Source organism: Lissotriton helveticus, chromosome 5_1, assembly GCF_964261635.1.
Source record: "Lissotriton helveticus chromosome 5_1, aLisHel1.1, whole genome shotgun sequence".
Taxonomy (NCBI): domain Eukaryota; kingdom Metazoa; phylum Chordata; class Amphibia; order Caudata; family Salamandridae; genus Lissotriton; species Lissotriton helveticus.
The window spans coordinates 210,135,126-210,161,615 of record NC_136065.1 but is presented as its reverse complement, the minus strand read 5'-3'; the positions used below and the strand labels follow the sequence as shown (position 1 = coordinate 210,161,615).

Here is a 26,490-nt window from a genome sequence, read left to right as displayed (position 1 = left end):
TGACGGCACAAGGAAAAAAGGCGTTTATTAGCCCCCCCCCCCCCCCCCCTGGAAACGCTCGAAATAATAGACAAACAATCATTCATCATTGGAGTTTCTTCGTGGTTTTTAATGAGCAATCAACTGGAATAGAGGATTTGCCTCAGTACAATTGGGTTTATTGAGTCTGATCTGGACAGCCTCAGCGCAGCCTGACAGTCCTGAAGGTATTTACATGCACACTATTTAATTTCTATCTTGAGCATGCCGGCACTACACACCTTGCCCTGAAAGATGCAAAGCAATCTGCTCACAAGCTATTCATGCGGCATAGCGATCCTTTTTTACTCGTCTCACTCTCCTTTACCTAAAATGGCGGGGGCCATATACCGGAGCCATAAATCGCCTCCACTGCCCACCAGATGACCATGAAGCTGCATTCCAACGTGGTCACAGGTCACCATAGCAGAGATAAGTCTCCCTCCTCGCCTCCAATCAGCATGGAATCTAATCTCTCCCCTCCCCTCCTAACAACACAGAGGATGGACTAACTCGACCTGCCCCTGAAAGGGAAACTATCTCTCTAAGGCACATCAACAATAGAGAAAGGACTACGTCTGGCTCCCTATATGCTACCCTGGTGGCCATCTTTGAATAGCTCACCACTGGGGGGGCCATCTTAGACTAGTCATCCTCACCTACTGCCCATACTTTTACCACTTAGGCTTATTGCCCCGCATCCGCACAAGCTCACCCACGTACTCCCCTCCTCTCCTACCTACGCCTCTTCCACCATGGAACGCTTGGGCGAGCACACCTACAAAATCATCTACCCACCTGAGCTCACCAAAAAAAACGCCAAACACTACAAACACAATTTCCTGAAGGCACACCCCGAATTACCGTGTGTGGACACCTACTTTTCACTGATCAATGGAGCCACGAACAACGATATCATCTTCTACACTCCACGTAGAGCACAATGGAGGAAAGCGTTCCTCTCCATTCTCACTATTCACACCACCAATAAATCCGCCCATGGCCTAACTCTTTCTATCACACCATCCCCAGTTTTCCCAGGCAGGACCACAATCACCATCTACAACAATGGGACCATTCTACTCCAAGCCACTGATAGGAACCTGGACCGACTAGACAACCTATTCCCTACTTTCTTAGAACACATCGCTATACGGCGGACCTCCACTCCGCACACATCAAGCTGCACAACACCCCCCAACTCCAATCCTCAATATACCCCGCCTTGCCCATTGCAACAGCGGAATGACATACACATCTCCCATCCCCCCAGTGCTATAGTTAGTCACACACCCAACGTTACCCCCCCACACCCACAGACGAAGATCATTCCTCCTCATACATCCATCATACCCCTACCCACCCTTCCCCCCACCTCACACCTCACACGAGTCTCGCTGAACCCACCACCGCCCGGAGTATAACCCCCCCCCCGCGGCAGATCTTCTACCCACTCTACCCCCCCACTATCATCCCCCACACTCCCAACTAGCCCCCCATACAATAACATCCCCCTTCCTCTCCCCCCCCATACTCAGCCCTCGCTTCCTTCTTACCACCCCTATTGTCTTCAACCTTCACTCATCCCTCAACTCACCGGCGCCGTCTCCCACCGACGACCCCACCATTACATCCCACCCTCCCCCTTCATCACCCACACCCCTCGCCCACAAACTCCCGCACCCACCGAATGCCACCCCACCCACTTTTACCGCAGAGCCCTCCACTAACGCTAGCATACCCCACCTCACCGCCCCTAACTCGCTCCCCAATTCCCCTCTCAACCTCTCGCCCATGGCCCACATCACAAACACTAACCCCAATCCACCTCTGGACTTGATTTTATCCACCCTCCTACAACTGAAAGACGAGCTCCACACCATCAAAGAACTTCTTTACACACCCTCCAGACAACATCGACCTACAACGACCACCACCGTATCTAACAAACGACACACTGCCCCCACAGTCCCTCGCACTCAACTCTCTCCGCACTGGCCCACTATCCCGGCCCGCAACACCACCCACCGCCCCCGGCGTGCCCTGAACTCCCTGTCGGACCACGACTTATGCACCCTCCTCCGCTCTTTTGGCCCAGGTCCGGTAAAACACATAACCTCCACACACCTCCCCATACCCACAATTCTCACAAATCCCCTTAGGCACCCAACTCTAAGCAACAGAAGTTCTGTCCCAAACAACCTCAGAAAAGTCCCCCTATCTCTAGAAAACTCGACCTCCCTTCTCACCCCCAGACTCAAATGCATCCTTCTCAACTGCAGATCGGCTCAGAGATACTCCTCCGACATTGCAGATCTCGTCACATCAATGGATCTTGACCTAACCATTTTGACTGAAACGTGGCTAACTGAAGCCTCCACGCCTATTATGGACATACTAGTTCCCCCCAATTACCACATCATCAGACTCGACAGGACCGGCAAGACGGGCGGGGGAATCGCATGCATCTTTAGGAGCAATCTCTCCGTTACCAAAGTCACCTCCCCCACCTTCACTTCCTGTGAACTCTTCTGCCTCGATATCTCCAGCGAGGGCAAACCAGTATGTGCTCTTAATCTCATCTATCACCCGCCTGGGGACAACCTCATCTTCACCCAACAACTCATGGACACGATCACTTCCAACGCTGGTCGGCAGATCACTCAAATCTACCTGGGTGACTTTAATCTCCACTGGAACGATCAGAAAGACGTAGTGGTGAATAGTCTCAAAACTTTCCTTAATGAGCTTGACCTCACCCAAATATGCAACAGCCCAACACATGATAAAGGCTTGATAATCGATCTCATCATTGCCAAAGAGGACTCTACCCAACTGGGGGCAATCCAACCTTGTGATTGGTCAGATCACCACATCATCACCTTCTTTATCAATGAAAAAGTCAAACCTTCTCTGGCTCAACCCACCAAATCCAATATCTGGAAAAGGGACATGAGAATCTTAACCCCAACTCCCTACCTCCCCACACCTACAGGCTCCTCCTTCCCCCTGCTGGTGTCTCTGATGTTCAATCACTGACCGACCTCTACCTCGACTCTATGAACTCAATAATCAACGAAGCCGCCCCACTGCAACTAAAGAGAGTCTCCACCAAGAGCTCGAACCCTTGGTATGACGGCAGACTCAATGAAGACAGGTGTTCTATGCGATCGGCAGAGCGCACTTGGAGAACTGACCCCTCATCACTACACCGCAAAACGCTTAAGAACAAGAGAAATGCCTACTTTAGGAAAATCAAACGTGCGAAATCTGACTTCTTTAGCCTCCAGCTTGACCAAGCGAAAAACCGACCAAGAAAATTGTTCGAACTAGTCAAAAGTCAAACAAAGCCGCAACCCTTACAATCAAACAACACAACAATCGATATCCCACACAGTGAAGACTTTTCTGCTTTCTTCAAGCTAAAGACCGACAACATAAGAGCTGATCTCCTCAATGATGTAAGCCAAAACCCTGGCCTCATCAGAATGTCCAACACTCAGCCTAAAAATAGCGCATCATGGACGTCCTTCGACACCTACTCTGAAGAAGCAATGCACAGACTGCTCGGCACCTTGAAGCCCTCCAATCACCTCACAGACCCCCTACCTGCTAATGCGGTAAAAGACTTCACCCCCATGCTCCTCCCACTCTGGACCAAAATCATTAACAGTTCCCTTCAACAAGGTCTCATCCCTGACTCCCTCAAGGTGGGGCAAGTCACGCCAATACTCAAGAAACCTACAGCTGACCCGGCTGACCTAAACAATTACCGTCCCATCACAAACATCCCCACCTTGGCCAAACTGCTGGAAAAATATGTACAACTCCAACTAACAAAACACATTGACAAGTTTGACCTCCTCAACCCTCATCAATCAGGCTTCCGAGCGAAACACAGCACGGAAACGGCCATGACTCACATAATTGATGACACCCTCCAAATTCTTGATCGCAATGATTCATGCCTCCTCATCCTTCTCGACCTCTCATCAGCATTTGACACGGTCAAACATGAGAACCTCCTGGAGCTGCTAAACACCAGAATGGGTTTATCCGGGACTGTTCTCAATTGGTTCACTTCCTTCCTACATAACCGGTCTCAGAAGTTCAAGATCAACAATGTGCTGTCCTCGCCTGTGCCAGTAGACTTAGGCGTTCCACAAGGATCCTCCCTTTCACCCATACTGTTCAACCTCATCATGGAACCACTTGCCACCTTGCTCCAAGCATCCAATGTACACTTCCATATGTATGCCGATGACACTCAACTTTACCTAAAGGTACAATCCCCGGACGATATCAAACTCCTGAACTACACTTTTATAAAGACCCAATCGTGGCTGGCCGACAATCACCTCAAACTAAATGCTCTGAAAACTGAGTTCCTTCTGATATCACCCCCTGCGAAAATTACCACCACCCAAATCTGGCTCAATCACCTAACAGCACTCAATGTCCGGCACACCATCGTGGATTCTGCGAAATCCTTAGGTATCACACTTGACGCAAAGCTCAACATGCAACAGCACATTAGCAAAGCAACGAAAGGAGCTAATTTCCAAATCAACACATTGAGGAAACTTAAACCCTTCCTCCCAGCCAAAGACTTCCAAAATGCTGTACAAGCCCTCGTCATCCCCCGCATAGACTATGGAATTGTGACCCTCAGTGGACTCCCCCTAGCAACAACTGCACCCCTAAGAGCCTCCTTGAACGCTGCAGCGAGACTCATTACTGGCTCAAGAAAACACTCTCATGTATCCCCTGACCTGAAATCCCTGAAATGGCTGCCCTTTGAAGCCAGAATACAGCTGAAAATTGCTGTTATGACACACGCGGCCGTACACCACAAGGCACCCAACTACCTCACTCAAAAGGTGATTATATCAGGAGGTTCGAGAGCCAATAGAAGTACAAAAAATCCACTGCTGAAACCTCGCAGATTCCGGAAGGAAAAAACGTACAAACGCTCCTTCTCAGGAATGGCACCGAGGATCTGGAACGCACTCCCTCCTGAAACCAGGTTATCTCTTCCACGGCCTTCTTCAAGAAAGAGGTGAAAGCCATCCTTATGGCTAAGTTCACCTGAACTTTATTGTTGTTGATCAGAGACTTCGCACTGCTTTGGTATCATTGGCTACCTGTTTGCCTAATGTCAAATAATATCATATTCTTCCTGATTGATCCTTTTATTCTTCCTGTTTGCCATAATTCTATTATGATTAGTCTATCCTATTATGCTACTCACTCACTACCTATTACTATACTGCTCATGTTAGCTTGCTGAAACTCGATGTCCCTACCCCTTGTTCTCTGTAACTTTTAGATATCGTCATATGCCATCCCTTTAGCCTAAGCTCTCCTGATTTCTATTGTAGTTGGATCAAAGACTCTGTATCGTCTTATATTATCGTTTACCTGATTATTTATTGATATTTTATCAGCACATGACTGCTATCCGATCATGCTATTGAATTTTATACTGCACCCAATATTATGTTGCGTCACCCTCCTGCTATCCTCACCCCCTGTTTCTGTGAAGCGCTCTGATGTCTGTAAAGATCTTGTTTGCGCTATATAAAACTCTGAATAAATGTATTGCTTCTTCACTATAGACACTGATATCGTGCGCTTACAATGCACTTCTGTTAATACAAGCAGTCGCAAATCTACAGATCTTTTGTGAAGCACCACTCTCCTCACTTCCTAGAATGTTATGTTGTATACATTGTTACACTATTTTATGCATGGGTACGTCTATAGTGCAAGCCTGACGGGAAGCAAAAGAGCACTAGACCAAAAAGTCCATTGGTTCAGTTCAGTGTAGTTCAGTAAACAAAGTAGTGTGTGCCCCTACTGTGTGTGGGGGTTAGGGGGCGGGGAGGTGTAAGATGGCTTGAAGAGGCGAGTCTTCCGTTTCTTTCAGAAATTCAAGTGGGTAGAGAACTTCTGATGTCAGTGGAGATGTTTTTGCCTGGCGAGGTGCTTAAAGAGGACCTGCCTTTCGGTAATTATTTACCTTGTAGCACATATTCAGCCCCAGTCTGGCATGCCATGGCTTCTGGTTAGGTATTCGTTTCTTGGCCTGGTAAAGTCAGGGTGGAGTTAGGAGTGGCCCTTTAAGTGATGCAGCTGATTTCGAAGATGATACAGATCTGGAGGGGGCCATCAATCCAAAGGCCTTTGAGATGCAGCACAGTGTGTAGGATGTTTTTAAGCGATGCAAGAGTGGTGTGGGGCATGGAGCAGAGATTTGCCTTTGTTTAAGTGTTGGGCCTAGAGATTGCACTGTTGTTCTGTAGTCTGTTTCAGTAAGGAAGGGTGCTAGTTCTTTCAGGAGAAAGGGATGGTATCAAGCTATGTTTGTTTTCATTGTGCTGATGTTTGTTTCGAGGATGTTCTCAAATGGGTTTACATTGCCAGATAGCTGAGGGTCATTCAGATAGGTTTATGTCAGTGTGCCACAATTGCTTCTGATCAATTGCTATTGATGAATATGAGGGTTACACTTCTGGTAGGTGCCTTCCATCCATTTGCTTATTAGCTTGAGACAAATTCCGAGACATCAGCGGGTCAAATGATATGCTAGAGTTGGACATGATCAGCATGTTGATCAATCTTGATGTTGTTGTCACAGGCCTCGAAAAATCATGAAAATGTTACTAGACCTGCTGGTCCAGTGACTTAAATAATCTACTTGACCAAATAATAATGCTCTTGATCCATAAACTGGTTTGAAATTGTTATCCAGAGAAAATATTAAGTTGCTGACCTGCCATTTTCTTCTTTATCGCATTCAGTTATCATTTAGAGTACTGTAAAAGGCTCAAGTTCAGCATAACTGCTGTGCAAAAAACTCTTTTTTCAATATTTAATAGACTACATTTTGCTCCATAAAAAATAAGACTCTAACCACATATAGGCTACAGATAACCGTTGATTTGCCTCTTAGGTCTTTAACCGCATTGTCATCAGGGCGGGAATGTTTCCCATATCCTGTTTAAAAAATACCTGAAGCATGAAGTGGTAGCTCACTTATTTACAATCAGCAGATTTTCCTTTGCAATGGCCACAACATTTCCCACTAAAATGTGGTTTTACTGATAAAATTATATAGTATAGAATGTTTGGAAGTTGAGATTATGCAAATATGTCATTTGCACATCGCCTAAGAAAGTGTTCTGATTTGTTTTGCTCCTACTTAAATCTTTGTTTGCATCACACTTCTGAATTACCCCAAAAAAATCTTTTGTAATTTCTAATATATTTCGAAATACTTGTACTATTCATTTACAAGCTGTTTAAATGTTGTGTGTTAGAAAAAGAAACCCTGACATTTACAGCCTTTTGTTTTACAATAATTATAAGACCGCTCACTTGACAAACCACCCCCCTCCCGATAAGATAAGAAACAATTAGTAAAAAAAAAAACCTGACATTTGACCTCTGTCCTTGAACAGACAGCAAATGTGTCAAGATCACAAAAAAAGTGTTAACTGTGTATTTATTGCTCATTCACATTCTGAATGAATAGAACACATTTTTAATTCGGGGAAACCATGCCACGTCTAATGCAGAGCTCGTGGTAGGCTTATCACAGCCTCCTTGACCCTCTTTTGGATTTTTTATTTTGTCTTCGCCTCAGTCCTTTGGGGCTGCTAGTCTGTAACGTTCAAAGGTGCTTTTTGCATGACGTTCTGGATTATTTTTCCCCAATTCATGATACACGTATATGCAGAACAGACGGCTTGCACAAGCATAGACATAGCTGACCTTAGTACGCCACGAAAAAACACAGCTCTGCTTTCTTTCTTTTACTTTTTTGGACACAACCCTCTAGCCTTGAAAAAGTCCAAAAGACGAAACACATGTTGGTTGCCTTTCTTTGCGCTATTTGTATCAAGACGTGTGATGTACCCAAAGAATAAAAAACAGGTATAAAAGAAGAGAGCATTACAGATTTTCACTTCGTCTTCTTTATTTTAGAGTTTCTACTTGCCTAGATTCAGCATTACTGTATGGACTACTAAATGTGCGCTTCGGTACTTTTTTTTCTGCATACGTTTTCCCCAAGAGCCTTATAAGGGGAGTGTACCCTCCGGGTGGCTGGGGGGGGGGGGCTAGTGCCAAGTTAACACCACAAAGACTGTTAGCTATTAATGACCACACCCCGTAACTTTGTCTTAGATGTGCATTTGTGTTTGGAAGAAGCCACTTCTGTATTTTTGTTTAAACTTTTTAAGCCCACGCATTGGAAAGGACGTTTAGGTGCTAAAACTAGCTTAACCTTGTCTGAAAGTGCCCCTTTTTGCATGATTACCCCCTAAGGTTTTGCCAGATGCCTGATGCCAACTTGACTGAGTGTGTGCTGGGACCCTTCTCACTAGACCCCAGCACCTGTTTGTTACCAAAAAACATACCTGTGTTTCCACAATTGGCCTGCATGTATGTTCCTTGTAAAAGGTACCCCTGGTACAAAGGGCCCTGTAACCAGAGAGGCTTCTGTGGGCTGCAACATGTATTATGCCACCCTCAGAGACCCCTCCCCTTCACACCTACACACTGCCATTTCAGACTCCGTGTTTTGGGGCAGAGCAAACTAAAGAGTCGACATGGCACACATCCCTGTGTGCCAATCCCACCAGCACTGCTGTGGTATGGGTAAGTCACCCCTCCAGCAGGTCTTATAGCCATAAGGCAGGGTGCACCATACCACAGGTGACAGCATAGCCTCTGCAGTGTCTGTGCCATTCGCAGACATTGTAAGTGCAGTTAAGCCATTTTGAGTTCGTGGGGGTTTGTCATTACGAACTCCACAGCTCCATGATAGCTTCACTGAAAACTGGAAAGTTTGGTACCAAACTTCTCAGCATAATAAATCCACACTCATGTCAGTGTTTGATTTGTTATAAAAAGCACTTGGAGAGCATCTTACAGATGCCCCCTGATAAACGACCAACTTCTAGTGTATTGGCTGACTGGATCCTGCCAGCCAGCCACCACCAGAAAGGTTTCTGACCTCATGGGTTGAAAGCCTTTGTGCTCTCAGAGGTCAGGCCCCAAGCCTGCTCTGGATGGAGGTGCTTCACAACTCCCCCCTGGCAGGAACAGCGACATTTAGCGGTGAGCCTCAAAGGCTATCATCCTTTAATATGCTGATTTGGGCAGCTCCTACTATTTGAGATGCCCACACCCCCAGGCCAGGCCCTACTATTGGCGGCAGGATATGTGGGAAAATTAGTAAGCAGAGTAGGAGTGTCACCACTCCCTCCTCCTGGTGAGTCCCTCTCTTAGACATTCTTATTCTTGAATTGGAGAATTAGGCCCAGTAGGAACAGGGATGTGTATGCCACCTCAAGTGCACCCAAATGCTGTAACGGTGTAGTCACCACAGGGGACAGTATCCCCGACCTCTGCAACGCCCTTAAATAAATGTATTATTTAAGGGCTCCCCTGAACATTTATCCTCAGATTTGACGACCCACGAAGAAGGAACAAAGAGCTGTACAGCAGTGGAGAAGACAACAACTGGCTTGTCCCCAGCCCTACTGGCCTGTCTCCTCCTCCAGCTCCCCTGCTCCAAGAAACCGGCTTGGCTGGCAGCCAGCAACCCTGGCGGACCTTTGCTGTCTTCAACCAAGACTTCTGTCGCCTGTGGACATCGGAATTGTCCAGAAAGAAATCAACACAAGGACACCAGATCCCGGCAGATCTTCGACCCTTGTATCAGTCTGCACCCACGGCCCAAGTCCAGATAGCCATTCGACCCAGTGGATTCTGCCATGCGATCCTGACCTGGGATCTTGCGTTTGATGACCTCTCCTGACCTTCCCCTCGACGCCTGCAGACTCCACCTGAATGGTCCCCCCAACCACAACCGTGTCTGGTGAGAAAACCTGATGCCAAAAGACACCTCTACACCCACATCCCCCTCTGCCTTGATGTGATCAACCGATGGTGTCGAAGAATCCCTCCACTATCCAATGTACTTCTCCAGTCATGGGATTCCTTTAGCCAACCTCTGGAACCAAGCCTGCAGCTGTTTTCCTCAACCGAGGATCTCCATTGATTTCAATGTGTCCCCCAATGCCTTCTTTGCACTCTGCACCTGCCCACCTTGGGCCACTGGCAATGCAGCCTTGGTGCTCTTTGGTGGCCCCTTCAGTGATGATCTCAACCTCATGGTCTAGGTCCCTGAGCCGCAGGTGCTTACCTATAACCGGGGCCTCTTCGAGGTGGCCCCAGCCTCCATAGGATAGCATTGGGCCCATTGACCTCTACACCCAGCCGCCCCATTGCCACTAGTGGTGCAGCACTTACTTTGGTCAGACCCTTGCCCAGTGTTGACGACAACCCCCAGAGAATGAACTTGAGAACCGTTTCTTTACCTATAAGTTACTTGCCTGTCTTTTTCCTATAGGATTGCATTGGCCCCTCACTGAATTGTACTAGGTGTGATCCTAAATACAAAGTATCCCTGTCTGTACTGAAAAGCATTTCATGTACATACAAAGTGTTGTTGATATTATAAAAACCATTTGCTTGTAATTGAAAGTATTACACAAAAGACTCATCTGTAACTGAGTTCAGCTTGGTTCCTAGAAACAAAAGTAACAAAAGTAATATTTTTCTACATACCATTGATCTGAAGTCAGTCATTTAGTATGATCCTGCCTTGTATGAATATGTGCACCAAATGTATTCACACTACCCTCTGATAAGCCTAACTGCTCAGCCCAACTACCACTAAATTGAGAGTAAGTTATTATCGACTTTGACCTCTGGTTTACCTTTGGGGACTCACTGAACTCTGTGCACACTGTACCTCTTTTTGGTATAGTATATAGAAGAAATCTTCCTACAGACTTAATAAAATCTGGCATGCCATGGCGAAAGGACAAGTACGTTTTTCGAGGGCTCTTGTCAGTTACTAGGGATCCAACTAGTACTAAGTAGAGGCTGAAGATGATGGGCAAGAGAATGGTTAGTCCACAAAGGATAGATCATAGCTGTATGTCACTTGCAGTGGGTAGAATATGAACCACTGCAGCACTGAGTTGTAGATGTTCATGCAAGTTTCCTCGTATTGGCTCCATGCAAGGTAGGGGACACTTTTTAATACTGTGTAGAGGTCGAACAGAATGAGGAGGTGGGGATAATTTTTATTGTATATGAGGAGGGCATGATTGACATCTTGAAGAGTAGCTATCTTAATGCTACATTGTGTTCTGAAGTCGGATAGGTAGTCCTTCAGAAAACTGTTGTTAATCTGTTTTAGTAGTACTGTGGAGATTTCTTTTGTGAAGATCTTTACTATGATCTGTAGGTGGGTAGTGTGGCAGAGGTGGGCCAGATCTTCTGGGTCCATAGTCAGCTTCTTTAGTGATGGAAGGTATATCCTGTCTTGAGGGCATTTGAAAAGGTTGCATGGCATTGATAAAGATGAGGATGGGAGTGAAGACTTGTTCATGAAGGGTTGTAGAATGTTTTCTTCATGTTGGGTAACTTTCAGTGAGGTCAGGATGTTGGTGAGTTTTGTATGAGAGGAGAGTTTGAAGGTTGTCCACTTGGTGGTGGAGTGATGGGGGTTTGGAGGTAGACTATGCATGTTTCTTTTATTGATGTCGGATGTTGGGAAAGAATCGATGGTTAGCATTACACTTGACATTGGCTGAGGGATTGGAACAACTGGAAGAGGATGTACCAGGCTGGCAAAGGTTTCAGTTCTAAGGATCGTGTTTTTGAGGATGTTTTGTTGTTTTTCAACGTAGTGTTGTAGATGTCTGGTATTGATACCTGATGTAGTTTGATGGGTTGTAACAAACTGGTAGGGTCTTCTTGGAGGGTGTGCTTGGGAGAACCTTGACAGAGCAGAAAGTAACATTTTATTTCTTTGAATGCCTTTGGTGTACTGAAGTAGTGTGGAGGATCGACAAGCCAATGGTAAAGCGATCCATCTAGTTCTGTGATATTGAGTTAATGCAGTGTGTTGTGGAGATGAAGTCGAAGATGTGGTTTTAGGAGTATGTGGTTTTAGAAACAAGATGTTTGATGTCCATGGCTTTGGGGAGAGTGAGAGAGTTTAGTACCTTGTTACTGGAGTCGCCAGATTGATTGAAGTCTCTAAGAAAGCTAGGGTTGGAGTGCTGCATGCATTATGAGATAATGTGATAAGAATTCTTCAATGAGAATTCTTGCTTTTTTCCTGGGTATCTGCAGATCAGGCTCAAGGAGGCTGTGGGAGATCCTGAGAGGGGGAAATAGAAGATAAGTTGCTTGAAAGATATTTGTGTTGGTGGAACTTTGAGGATGCAGGGTCAGGAGGGCTTGCAGGTAATAGCTAGTCCATGTTATACCTTTGCCTGCTCTTTGCTGAGATCTGGACCATGTGTTGCCCATGTTATTAGGCATAAATAGGGCTACTGTTTGGCTGGGGTTGGGCCGACAGCAGACGCAAGGCTTCTGCAATGCTGGATGGGGTGCTACTCCAGTGGCAGGTGAGCAATATTGCCCAATATTTGGAGGGGCACGGAGAGGTAAAACCTTGATGGTGGCTGATGATTGACTTTATGGAAGGCTCACCTAGTCAGGGAATGATGCAGATATCCCTGGGGAAATGTTCTGGTGGTGCTGTGCCCTTGTAGTGATGATTGGTCATAACTTGATGAAATCGGTGGATGGGATATCTACTACGCTTGTGGCTCCCCCCTGCTTGACTCCTCTTTTGTTTCACCACAGTTTTGCTAAACTAAACCCTGTAACTAAGGTATCTTTGGACAGAGGATTTTGCTGTTTCCCATCATCCCATACAGAAATACTTTTAATACCCAAAAGGTAAAGATTTGGCTCAATATTAATCTCTTCTTTCCTCTTCAGGCTGGTGCTAACCTAGATAATTGCTCTGAGGAACAGAAAACCCCACTAATGGAGGCCGCGGAGAACAACCATTTAAACACTGTGAAGTACTTGGTGAAAGCCGGAGCTCTTCTGGACCCCAAGGTACAGTGTAACAGGGACATACAAGCATTTACTTAGATTTGTGTCTCTATGGTGAAATGTTTTTCGAAATGCTAATGGAGACAGAACAGCATCCAATATATCCATAGGGATCTCCACGGGATAACCAGTCACCATGCAAGGTGCCATATCGAGTGCCTTAATATTATACAACACTGAATGCCCTGAGAACTTCTTAAAGTACAATGTAGTAAAACTCAATAAATCGAATTATATGCCACCTCCACCTCCACCCCCATGCTCTCACTCAGTACGGATTCACATTTTGAAGGACAGCAGACAATGCAACGGGTGCATATTCCTCAGACCACCTCCAGCTGCGGTCATCACGACCCAAAGCCTCATTCATGACATTGTGTTCGAGGCATGTGGGCTGCTAAATTCATATCTTAGCATTAGATCGCCGCCTAGTGTTGGGCTCGGATGATTGCACATTGTTGTCCTGGAAGAGTCTTCGAAGTATCCTGAGATAGGTGGCTCCTCCCCTGGACTACAGTGCGCATGGGCATCGGCTCCATCCCCAGATTGTTTTTTTCCGCCATTGGGTTCGGATGTGGTCTCGACGTCTTACTGTCGGAACCAAGTAAAACTATCTTTTACCGGCCAAAAGGCCTCGATTTTCTTGCGTCGGTATTGTCTGCGCTCGGTCTCGAGTCTTCCGTCTCTTGAAGCCGGAATAAGCGGAGTTTTCTTCGCTTTCTAAACTTTGAGGCCTTCTCATCGCGACACGACAGCAAGCCTTTACGGACATGGAGCGGAGCCCGTTCAAGTACTGCCCGCTCTGTGGGTCCAAGTACCCACACATCGATCTACACCCTGTGTGTAACAAGTGCCTTTCACCGGACCACGACGACGGCAAGTGCAAGGCCTGTGCACAGTTCCGCTCCAAGAAAACTCTCAAGCTTCGGCGCGCGGTGCGCTTGGAAGCTAGGCAAGCGGCCCCAGATCCGGAGAACATCTTCGGCGACCCGGAAGAAGAGGTCCAGGGTCACCTTCTACAAATCTCCCCATCACAGACGGAGGTCGAGGCGGATCCGGGAGACGACGACGGAGTCGCGGGTCAGGCCCTCGAATACGTCGAAGAGGTAGGAGACGACGATGAGATTTATGGGGCCGCGGCGGACAGCTCTGCGGACGAGCTCTGCCCCGAAAGTTTCGAGGATACCGACCGGGACACGGGATCGCCTGTCGGCCTTACCCTGGTCCCGTTGCCGCAAGCCACAGCCCCGCCTTCGGGCCCGGCTACGGACTCACTTGCTGGGCGCGATGTTTCGAAACCGAAACTGAAACCGTCGGGGTCGTCAACACCTAAAATGGCCGACCCGAAATCGAAACTGAAACCAAAGGACTCGAGTGTCCCTAAGATGGCTGCCGTGCCTGTGTAGAAGTCGGTGCCCGTCACCCCGTCGGCTCCGTCGACCTCCGGTCCGCAGAAGCCGAGGAAGTCTGTCGATTCCGATGCTCCGAAATCGAAGCCGACGCCCGAGGAAGGGGCCCCCAAGAAAGATGGTCGGCACGGATCAGCGGCTCCGGCGCCGTCCAAGCCCGCCAAGGTCGGCTCCAAAGAGGCTACGCCCAAGAAGTCTGCGCCCCGGCCTCAAGATTCGGAGGAGCCGAAGAAGGTTTCCGCGCCCAAACCGCACAAGGCCCGCGAGGACGTCGGATCCGAGGGACCGCTCAAAGCATCCTTGTCGGCGACGAAACCCACTGGCAGTGTACCGTCCCCCATTGCGGAGTCACTGCAGAGAATCAGGGAGAAAGCCTTTGCTCCATCGGCTCCGATGCCATCACCGCAGCCGCAAAAGGACGCTCCGGCTAAGCCTTCTGGGAAACTCCTTTTTCTCTTGCCACCTAAGGAGGCGCCGAAAGCGTTTTCGACGAAATCGGCTCCGAAACAGGGCTCATCGCTGCCTGACCCTCTTCCACGTCGTGTACTCGAATCGGAAGACGATTCAGAGCATTTCATCGATGCTGCCACCGGCAAGCTGACACTCTATAAACGGAAGATCACTTCGGAGCCGGTGGACCCCTACGTCATCCCGTTGAAGAAGAAGAGGGTGCCCCTTGACGCCTTAGGCCTCACGGAACCGATTCCGCCTCCTCCTAGACGGAGCCCTACTCCCTCCCCAGAACACTCTGTGGGTGAGGAAGATGATGAGGATGAACAGTACAATTTCCCCATCGATGAACCTGATGTCCAACCAGATTCATACGACGACACTGGTGACCAGAACACCCAAGGTGCGGGCCAAGACCCGCAGACCTTTAATCCACGTGCATCCCCGACTGAGGACTCAGCAGGATTTCATGCACTAATTGAACGGGCGGCGGCCAATCATGATGTGGACATGCATGCCGACCCGGTTGAGGAAGACTTCCTTTTTGACACCTTTGCCATATCTGAAAGGACAGTAAAGACACTTCCTATGCTGAAAGGTGTTCTCAAACATGCTGGAGACATTTTTAAGGAGCCTACGAGGGCTAGAGTGGTCAACCCTCGCATTGAAAAGAAGTACAGGCCTGCTCCTGCGGACCCCGTCTACATCCGGGGACAATTGCCACTGGACTCTCTTGTGGTTGCCAATGCCAGGAAACGTGCCAACTCCCAGACAACGGGTGAAGCTCCTCCCCCGGATAAAGAGTCCAAAGTGCTTGAGGCAGGAGGCAAAAGAGTGGCTGCACAGGCGGCAAACTTTTGGCGCATCGCAAATACACAGGCGCTCCTGGCGCGTTATGATAGGGCGCACTACGACACCCTAGAACAGATTATACAACACCTGCCCCCACAGTTCCAAGAAGGCACCAAGATGCTTATTGAGGAAGGAAAGCTAATATCAAACGCAGCCATCAAGTGTGCACTTGACGCTGCGGACACAGCTGCTAGGGCTATCAACACTAGCGTTATGCTGAGAAGACAAGCCTGGCTCCGCATCTCAGGGTTCAAGCAGGATATTCAGACAACAATTCTGAATCAGCCAGTCAATCCTGATAGTCTGTTTGGTCCGGATGTTGACACCACCCTAGAGAAGATAAAGAAGGACACGGAAACTGCTAAGTCTATGGGGGCCCTGCAGTCCCAACAGTTTCGTGGCAGCAATTTTCGTCGCTCAGGTGCACGTGGAGTCACCAGAGGACAGATGGGTCAACAATCCCAGTTCTCCAAAGGTGGGGCGCAATCCTCGTTCACTAAGCAGAACAAGGGAGGTTATAGGAATAACAGCAACAGAGGTCGCGGCAGAGGAAACAACAGCTCCCGCACCTCGACTCCAAGCAAACAGTGACTTTCTGTCACTGCCCCCCGACCACCTAACACCTGTCGGGGGGAGACTGCAGCAGTTCCTGCCCGTCTGGAGAAACATCACCACAGACAGGTGGGTGCGTCAACTGATCCAAAATGGTTATTGCCTAGAGCTGAAATCCACTCCACCCAACATCCCACCGAGGCAAAGGCCTATGTCCGCAGAGCATTTGCACTTATTGCAGCAGGAAGTGGTGGCGATGCTGCAAAAAGGCGCAATCGAGCTCGTGCCGGTGGGGGAGGAAGGCACAGGGGTATACTCCCTGTACTTCCTTATTCCAAAGAAGGACGGTTCTCTCAGGCCCATTCTCGATCTACGTCCCCTCAACCTGTACATACTGTCAGAGCATTTCCATATGCTTACACTGCAGCAGATTCTTCCCTTGCTAAACCAGGGAGACTTCTTAGCGACCTTAGATCTCAAGGATGCTTATTTCCACATTCCACTACACCCGTCACACAGGAAATACCTAAGATTCACTATTCAAGGCAGGCACTACCAGTTCAAGGTCCTACCCTTCGGAGTCACTACGGCCCCGAGGGTGTTCACCAAGTGTCTAGCGACAGTGGCGGCGCACCTCAGGAGGCAGAATATCCATGTCTACCCCTACCTAGACGACTGGCTCGTACAAGCCAAGTCAGAGCAACAGTGCGCCGCAGACATGTCGACTACAATTCACCTTCTTCACGATCTGGGTTTCTCCCTAAATTACCCAAAATCCCATCTTCAGCCGGCACATGTCCGGCAGTTCCTGGGTGCTACGATCAACACCCTGACAGCCATGGCTCAGCCAAACCAAGTCAGAATCGACAGCATTCAGTCACTGATCCAACGATTCCGACCGAGACACTCCCTGCCAGCGAGAGTGTTCATGCAGTTGATCGGCATGATGGCCTCCTGCATCTTCATAGTCCCTCACGCACGGTTACATATGCGCCCGCTCCAGGAGTGCTTAGCGAATCAGTGGACACAGGCTCGTGGGCAATTGACAGACCTAGTGTTGGTTACCAGTCGGGCATACGACTCTCTGCATTGGTGGACTCCACACAACCTTTGCAAGGGCCGACTGTTCCAAGAGCCCGTGCCGCAGATTGTCCTGACGACGGACGCATCCCTCCAGGGATGGGGAGCACATGTGCTCACTTACACGGTGCAGGGACTATGGACGACGCAGCAACAGAAGATGCACATCAACTATCTGGAACTGATGGCAATCTTCATGGCGCTCAAGTCCTTCATTGTACATCTGAGCAACAAGGTCGTGCTAGTCCGGACGGACAACATGACCGCGATGTACTACATTCAGAAACAGGGGGGCACCCACTCGCCACAGCTGTCTCATCTAGCTCAGAGCATGTGGAAGTGGGCCATTCAGAGGAGCATTTTCCTCATGGCAGAACACCTCCCGGGCAAGGACAATCAGATGGCGGATCTGCTCAGCAGATACAGCCATCAGATGCACGAGTGGGAGATACACCCTTCTGTTCTCCACCCGTACTTCCAGCAGTGGGGTCATCCGGAGATAGACCTGTTCGCAACAAAGGAGAACGCAAAATGCCGACTCTTTGCCGCCAGGTTCCCTCACCCACAGTCGCAGGGGAATGCGATATGGATGAACTGGTCAGGCAAATTTGCATACGCTTTTCCGCCAGCCCCTCTAATACCGCTGGTCGCAAGAAAGCTAAGGCAGCACTCCATGACTCTCGTCCTGGTTGCTCCAACGTGGGCACGTCAAGCTTGGTACACCACGTTCCTCGAACTCTCAGTGGTGCCGCATCAAAGACTGCGCCTCACACCCAGTCTTTTGACGCAGAACCATGGAGACATTCAGCATCCAGATCCACGACAGCTCAACCTGGCGATCTGGCTCCTGAAGTCCTAGAGTTTGGATACCTTAACCTACCTCCAGAATGCATGAGTATCATCAAGGAGGCGAGGAAACCTACTACTAGAGCATGCTATGCTGCTAAGTGGAAGCGTTTTGTCATCTATTGTACGTCCAATGACATCAACCCGCTAGATGCATCTATTCCCAACATCATCTGCTATCTGTTACATCTCTACAAGTGCAATCTGGCGTACACTTCCATTAGGATACATCTCTCAGCCATAGCGGCTTATCTTCAGAACAGGCAGCACCTCTCTGTCTTCAGAGTGCCCGCCATTAAAGCCTTCCTCGAAGGTCTGAAGAGAGTCATTCCCCCAAGAACTCCACCAGCTCCGGTGTGGAACCTCAACGTCGTTCTCACCAGACTGATGGGGCCACCATTTGAGCCACTGCACTCGTGTGAGCTCCAATTCCTTACGTGGAAAGTGGCCTTTCTGATAGCTATTACGTCTCTGAGACGTGTCAGTGAGTTGCAAGCGCTCACCATACAAGAGCCGTTCATTCAAATTCACCCAAATAGGGTAGTGCTACGCACTAACCCTAAATTCCTCCCTAAGGTGGTGTCACAGTTTCATCTTAACCAAACTATCGACTTACCAGCATTCTTTCAAAACCCGCAAACGGTGGCGGAAAGAATGCTCCATACCTTAGATGTACGGAGGGCGTTGATGTACTACATAGACAGAACACAACCCTTTAGAAAAACAAAACAACTCTTTGTTGCCTTCGCACCACAACACAAAGGCAACCCGATTTCCAAAGCAGGCATAGCCAGATGGATTGTTAAGTGCATCCAGATATGTTATCAAAAAGCCAAGCGCACTTTAACAGTACCCCCCAGAGCACACTCCACACGCAAACTGGGGGCATCCATGGCTTTCCTAGGGAACATTCCTTTAGAAGATATTTGCAGAGCAGCCACGTGGGTCACACCACATACCTTCACAAAACACTACTGTGTTGATGTGCATTCCAAGCAGCAAGCAGCTGTAGGACAGGCTGTTCTCAAGACACTTTTTCAGGTTTCTGCAGCTGGCACGGGCAACCGCCGCTGATGGAGGGACTGCTATGTATTCTATGCTAAGATATGAATTTAGCAGCCCACATGCCTCGAACTGAATATGCTACTTACCAGTATGCATCTGTTCTTGGCATGTAGGGCTGCTAACATTCATATCGCCCGCCCTCCTCCCCGGTGCCTGTCGCAGCTGCAGATATACTATTGTATTTATTTCATTAGCATGGACATCCTTTACACTTTCACTCCATCTCCTGCCACAATGGCGAAAAACAATCTGGGGATGGAGCCGATGCCCATGCGCACTGTAGTCCAGGGGAGGAGCCACCTATCTCAGGATACTTCGAAGACTCTTCCAGGACAACAATGTGCAATCATCCGAGCCCAACACTAGGCGGCGATCTAATGCTAAGATATGAATGTTAGCAGCCCTACATGCCAAGAACAGATGCATACTGGTAAGTAGCATATTCAATCCCCATCATAGATTGGGAACACTGCAACTGGTCAGGCTGGCATACCACCCCCTCCCCTCTCCTCTCCCCCCCCCCCCCCCCCCACACACACACCCACACAAAAAAAATCATTCACACACTGTGTTGCCGGAGAGGCAGCGGGGTTGGCATTATCAAGGTCATGGATCATAGCAGCTCATCTGCTCTTTTATCATCTATCCATACTTTATTCATAAGTGCTTCTTCCACCCCAGCCCATTCCATCATGTCTTGCAGCCAGTTCATGGGGGGGGAGGGAGGGGGTCGGTCTCTGTTATTTTATACCTATATGTCGCTTGGCTAGGGTCAATTCAAGCAGTACAAATTTCATACTGAGCTTTCTGTTCTTCCTACCAGGTACCAATTATAACGAGCACTGCTTTAGGTTCCTAAGGATCGCCTACCCCTAGCACTATGTAAATGTCCCAGTATCTCATCCCAATAACAAACCGTCTCTGGGCAGCTCCAGACGACGTGAAAGAAGTCTGCTGCTGTGTATCCACATTGTGTGCAACCCGCACTTCTGGAGGTGTGTATATAGTGTGATGTGTTTGGGTGAGAGGTATGTAATAAGCACTATATTACATTGAGTGAGTTTAAACTGTGCAATAGCAGAGACTTCACACACCCCTCTAAATCCTAACCCACGATTCAGTCGTAATTGGGAACTCACTAACCCGCTGCCATGTGGCCTCCACCCCAAGGGGGGAGCCTGGGCCTATTTGCCCGTAGGGAATGGTATATGTGGGTAATAAATCTTCGACCGACCACCAGCGTTAGAAATGCTACAAGCGTCAGCATAGGTTCTAGGGCATCTGATAATCTTGTCATGTCAGATAAGGAAAAGAAGAAACTTTTTAATCCCTGTGGTACTTGTGCAAAGAAAAGGGTTCATTCTAATGATCTTCATCAGGATTGTATTTATTACCTTCATCAAGATCATAAGGCCTAAGAATGAATGGTATGTCCTTCCTTTTTTAACAAAACTTTAAAAGTGGGTGTGGGGCGGCTGCTGATATGGCTGCAAAATCTTAAAGCTAGAAAAGAGCCAGTATCTAGTGACAGTGAGGATTCATCATCATCTGCCAGAAGTTCGCATAAAAGTGCCAGGAAGGTGAATATAAGGAAGAACAATATGACAGAGTTATTACGCCTGTAAGGAACAATACCACCAACAATACCAGGAGAAAATGGTGTGCCTGCCTTCCTCATTAGTTGCTGACTTGCACTCTATGCTCTCAGATTATAAACTGCGGTTTCCCCCAACTTCGACTGTCACTGCACCGTTTTCTCCACCTGCAAAGTCTCCACTGGTGCAGCTTTCTATCCCACAGCAAAGGCCATTATCACTGCCAGCTTCAGTAAGCCACACTCCCCCAAACAGCTCTTCTCCAAGACCCTGCCACTTCGGGTGATGATAAAGAGGAACGTGAGCTTTGCACCAACCATTCAGAATGGGATGACTATATGATGCCTACACCATCATCCCCCTCATCCCCCTCATCAACTCCAGTCGATTCCCCACCTGACGACATTAGGGGTTTTCACAACTTGCTTGAAAGGGTGACAAAGGGATTCAATGTGACCATGTTCACCAAGCAGGTCTGCTTTCTTTGTTTTAACGAGCCATTTTGAAAGAGTTTACAAGCTATAGCTATTGGGAGCTACATATAGGAAGAGGGCTTAAAAGTCACAAAAGACTCTAGCCACGGTAACTGTTGACCTTCCCCACCTAGATAAAAAATACAAGGTTACAGAAGATGCTCCTGCATGTTTGATTGGCCATCAGAATCCTGATTCAGTTAATACACAGGCAGTCCAGCGCTGATCTAAAAACCTGTCAGCACCAATAACAGCACCTCTGGACAAGAACAGTAGGCGTATTGATAATAGTGGAAAGTGGTTTTCATCCATGTCAGCGCTTGCAGTTAGAACTACAAATTCCCTTGCTGTTAATGGACAATATTACTGCTAAATGTGGTCCAATATATCCCCATATCTAGACTAGCTCTCGGAGGACATTAAAGTGGAGGCCAAGTAGGTTCTACAAGAAGAGGAACGCATATGCCATGGATATTGCCACAACTGCATTCAGACAACTTTCAGGGGATGCTGTACTATGCAAGTAGGTCTGGCTCAAAGCTACCTCGTTTTGGCATGATGTCCAAAACAGAATACTAGATCTCCCTTTTGATGGGTAAGCCCTGTTTGGCAAACATGTGGATGAGGCACTTCAAACTTTAAAAACAGATACAGCTAAGACATTAGGTACGCTACAGTATAAAAATGCCTTTGCCTTTTCAGGATGCCCAAGGAAGAGGCCTTCAATCCTACAGAGGAGGTTGTCAACAATAGTGTTATCCCTCATATACATTTTCTCAGCAGTTTCATCCCCAGTATTCTCAGGGCCAACCACTGCAAGCAGCCTACAATAGACCTACACCAAGAGGTAGGGGGTCGCCAAGGAAATTACTTGGGCCATCTCCAATAACCGCTTACAGGCTCCGGCCATTCCTCCTTTATCAGCCAATCTAAGAGGAAGAATATGGAGCTATTTTCATCATTGGCAAGACCAATGAATACTAAACCTTATCCAAATTGGCCACACCCTGGAATTTATCCAAACCCCTCTGCCCACCCCACCCAGTCCTCTATTCCAAAACATCTGCACCTTCTCAAGTTGGAAATCATTACAATGCTCAAGAAACGGCGATAGAAAGACTTCCCAAAGCACAACAAGTGAAGGGATTCCATTTGCTCCACAAGAAGCTCAAAGAATGGCGACCAATTCTAGACCGCCGAAATCTCAACACTCATCTCAAAAAACAGTCCTTTTGGATGGTAACATTATTCTACTCCTGAATCGGAGGGATTATGCCAACCCCCCACCTTCAGGATGCGTATTTTCACATCCCTATCCATTGCACAAAGTAGAAGTTATTTGCACATCTTTGAAATTGTGGGTACCCGTACTAGCATGTGAATTATAGGACATTTTTCAAAGTGACTTTTTTTGTTTTTACACACTCTTACATTTGGAAGGTAGAAATACATAGAAAGTAAATAGTTAATAACAGTTGCTCTACAATTGTGTGTTCCCCTAAGTCTCCCGATAGAAATTGTACCTCACTGGTGTGGGTAGGCCTAGTGCCCACAACAGGAAACTACCCAAAACACAATGTGGAAACACAGCATTTTTACAGTGAAAACTGACCCTTATTTTCAAAGTGCCTAGCTGTGGATTTTGAATCCTAGCTCTGGCTGCACCTGGGGAAACCTATTAAACATATACATTTATAGAAACTAGAGACCCACCAGGAGGGGGTGACTTGTATGGCTCTCACCAGGTTCTGTTACCCAGAATACCTTGCAAACCTCAAACTTTGTCACAAGTAAAACAAATAAACAATTTCCTCACATTTCTGTGATGGAAAGGTCTACAATCTGCGTGGATCCACAAACTTCCACCATATCCTACATTCCCAAAAGTGTCCCGATTAAAATGGTACTTCACTTGTGTGAGTGGCTAAGTGCCCGCGGCAGAGAAGGGCCCAAAACGTATTGTGGAGACCTCAAAATTACCTATCACTAAACAACCTGGTTTTTGCAAGGGGGTCACCTGGGTTTTTGCTCCCGGGCTCAGCAGCCATCTAGGTAAACCTACCAAACCCAGACATTTCTGTAAACTAGACACCCGGGGAAGTCCAGGGAGGTGTGGCTTGCGTGGATCTTCCTACATCATTCTCCTGTCTGCCTCGGTGTTCAGGGGGCTGAGATAGCCCCCTGAATACTGAGACAGTGAAACTGAGTTTCAGTTTCACCAAAATTACATCAGCGCAATGTTCGCGCTGATCATCGTTTCGAAGAAATTATCAGAACACCCTTGAGAGCTGGAGAAGCTCTATTGACAGAAAATAAATCCCTCTTTTGCCCAGCCATCCGATGCACATGCGTACTGGTGTGTCGGACAGGGTCCCGGCCGTCCGACGCACGTAAGGGGTTAAGTGGAAGTGTTTTTGTATATGGTGCCAGTAAGCTAAAGTACACAGATTCTCCTCTTCACCTGAAGAGACTCTCCCATATCTCCTACATTTAACGAGAAACTGGAGAAGCTCTTCCCCAGCTCCAGAAGGTGTATTGACAGAAAGGAAATCCCTCTGGTGCCCGCATCGGAGGGATTTCCTGTGCCATGTGCGCGGAGAGCCGGGAGCCGTCCGATGCACATGAGTACTGGTGCATTGGAGAGCTCCTGGCCATCCGAGTCTCCGAAGTGGTTAAGTGGAAGTGTTTCTGCATATGGAGCCAGCAAGCTAACGTACACAGATTCTCCTCTTTGCATGAAGAGATTCTCCCATATCTCTTATCTTAACGAGATCAGGATTGGCTCACGCATCCATCTAGGTCCACTTGGTGACTATCACCTGCTTCAGGATATCACATGCGTTACCCTCATTATGGTCTGCTAGAATAGTTAAACAATTCTTCAAGGGATTATTTAGAGTTTTCCCACCACTAAGATCTCCTCCTCCGCTATGGCAATTAAGTATTGTGCTCTCTCAGCCTATGAAACACTTGTTTGAACCCATTCACTGAGCAGATATATAAAATGAATTTCCTGGGAGGTTGCGCTCCTCTTAACTGTAACATCTGCCCGACTAGTTAGCGAAATTCAAACCCTCCCCATCCACAATCCTTTCCTTCAGTTTCAGTAAGATAGTCGTTCTTCGCACAAACCAAAAGTTAATTCCTAAAGTCCTTTGACTTTCACCTAAATGAGCCAACCGAAAGAGCACTTCATTCTTTAGGCATCAAGCGGTGCTTAAAATTCTATCTAGACAAACCAAAGATTTTCAAAAGTTTAATCAACTATTTGTGGCTTACAGCGCGCCATGGAAAGGTTTTCCTCTTTTTAAGCAAATCATTGCTAGATGGATATCCATCGCAATTCACTGCTGTAATCAAGCTGCAGGCAAACCATTGCAGACATCAGTCGTCGCCTACTCTACAAGAACTAGATCTGCTTCAACTGCATTGTTTCTTGGTGTGTCACTTCTGGACATTTACTGGGCAGCTACCTGGGAAAATACACACACCTTTATCAGGCATTACTGCTTGGACTCTGCAGTTTGCAGTGATTCAGCAGTAGGTAAGGCAGTGCTGCAACTTTTTTTTACAGTGAGATTTTGCCATCTCCCCGTCATCCTTTTACTGGTTCTGCACATTTTTTTCTTTGTATATTATTCTTGTATGTGTGTGTGCATATGTATGTATATATGGGAGTATCTCGTTTACTGCGATCCTTCTTAGGAAAATTACGAGGGATATATATATATATATATATATATATATATATATATATATATATATATATTGTCATCCAAAGTGCCTGTGCTTTCGGGGACGCACACGACATTTCTCCGCCCTGCGGGCTATCAATCAGCATGCTTTCCGCTCTCCATTATTTAAAACCTGCCCGACGCGTTTCTGGGAACCTTTTCCCGTCATCAGGGGCTGCCGTCAAAGAATAATGTTCACACACCGGTATTTGCCAGACATTGATTTATTAGCCACACCCCTGGTAGGCGTATTGTTTAGTACCTCGTCATACCAAGTGTTTCTGGGATGCGTAGTCTGTTCGGTGCGTGGCTGTTGCATTAAAAATTCTTTGGCAAGTGATGCTCCTCAATTACCTATAGTAGGCTGGGTATTACGGTTCAGCACGCTGTACATGTGGAGTCCTGTGCTCGAACCTCCAACTCGTTTGGAAGTGATGGCCTCGAACTGCTGCAAAGGGTGAACGCTGCAACAGTTGATGGTGCTCTCCCCCCGACCAGGCGGCCGGTAAGAATTTTGTCATCCAAAGTGCCTGTGCTTTCGGGGACGCACACGACATTTCTCCGCCCTGCGGGCTATCAATCAGCATGCTTTCCGCTCTCCATTATTTAAAACCTGCCCGACGCGTTTCTGGGAACCTTTTCCCGTCATCAGGGGCTGCCGTCAAAGAATAATGTTCACACACCGGTATTTGCCAGACATTGATTTATTAGCCACACCCCTGGTAGGCGTATTGTTTAGTACCTCGTCATACCAAGTGTTTCTGGGATGCGTAGTCTGTTCGGTGCGTGGCTGTTGCATTAAAAATTCTTTGGCAAGTGATGCTCCTCAATTACCTATAGTAGGCTGGGTATTACGGTTCAGCACGCTGTACATGTGGAGTCCTGTGCTCGAACCTCCAACTCGTTTGGAAGTGATGGCCTCGAACTGCTGCAAAGGGTGAACGCTGCAACAGTTGATGGTGCTCTCCCCCCGACCAGGCGGCCGGTAAGAATTTTGTCATCCAAAGTGCCTGTGCTTTCGGGGACGCACACGACATTTCTCCGCCCTGCGGGCTATCAATCAGCATGCTTTCCGCTCTCCATTATTTAAAACCTGCCCGACGCGTTTCTGGGAACCTTTTCCCGTCATCAGGGGCTGCCGTCAAAGAATAATGTTCACACACCGGTATTTGCCAGACATTGATTTATTAGCCACACCCCTGGTAGGCGTATTGTTTAGTACCTCGTCATACCAAGTGTTTCTGGGATGCGTAGTCTGTTCGGTGCGTGGCTGTTGCATTAAAAATTCTTTGGCAAGTGATGCTCCTCAATTACCTATAGTAGGCTGGGTATTACGGTTCAGCACGCTGTACATGTGGAGTCCTGTGCTCGAACCTCCAACTCGTTTGGAAGTGATGGCCTCGAACTGCTGCAAAGG

The 26,490-nt window shown here is 47.7% G+C and overlaps 1 protein-coding gene across 10 annotated transcripts in view; it reads left to right on the top strand.

The window, feature by feature from the left end:
- Positions 1-26,490, top strand: part of EHMT1 (euchromatic histone lysine methyltransferase 1) — a 984,283-nt gene that overhangs the window by 616,722 nt on the left and 341,071 nt on the right. For all 10 annotated transcript variants that reach the window (XM_078642016.1, XM_078642018.1, XM_078642009.1 and 7 more), the window contains one exon: positions 12,898-13,020. In XM_078642016.1, the coding sequence (XP_078498142.1) occupies positions 12,898-13,020 (123 nt within the window). The remainder of the gene's footprint in view (positions 1-12,897; positions 13,021-26,490) is intronic.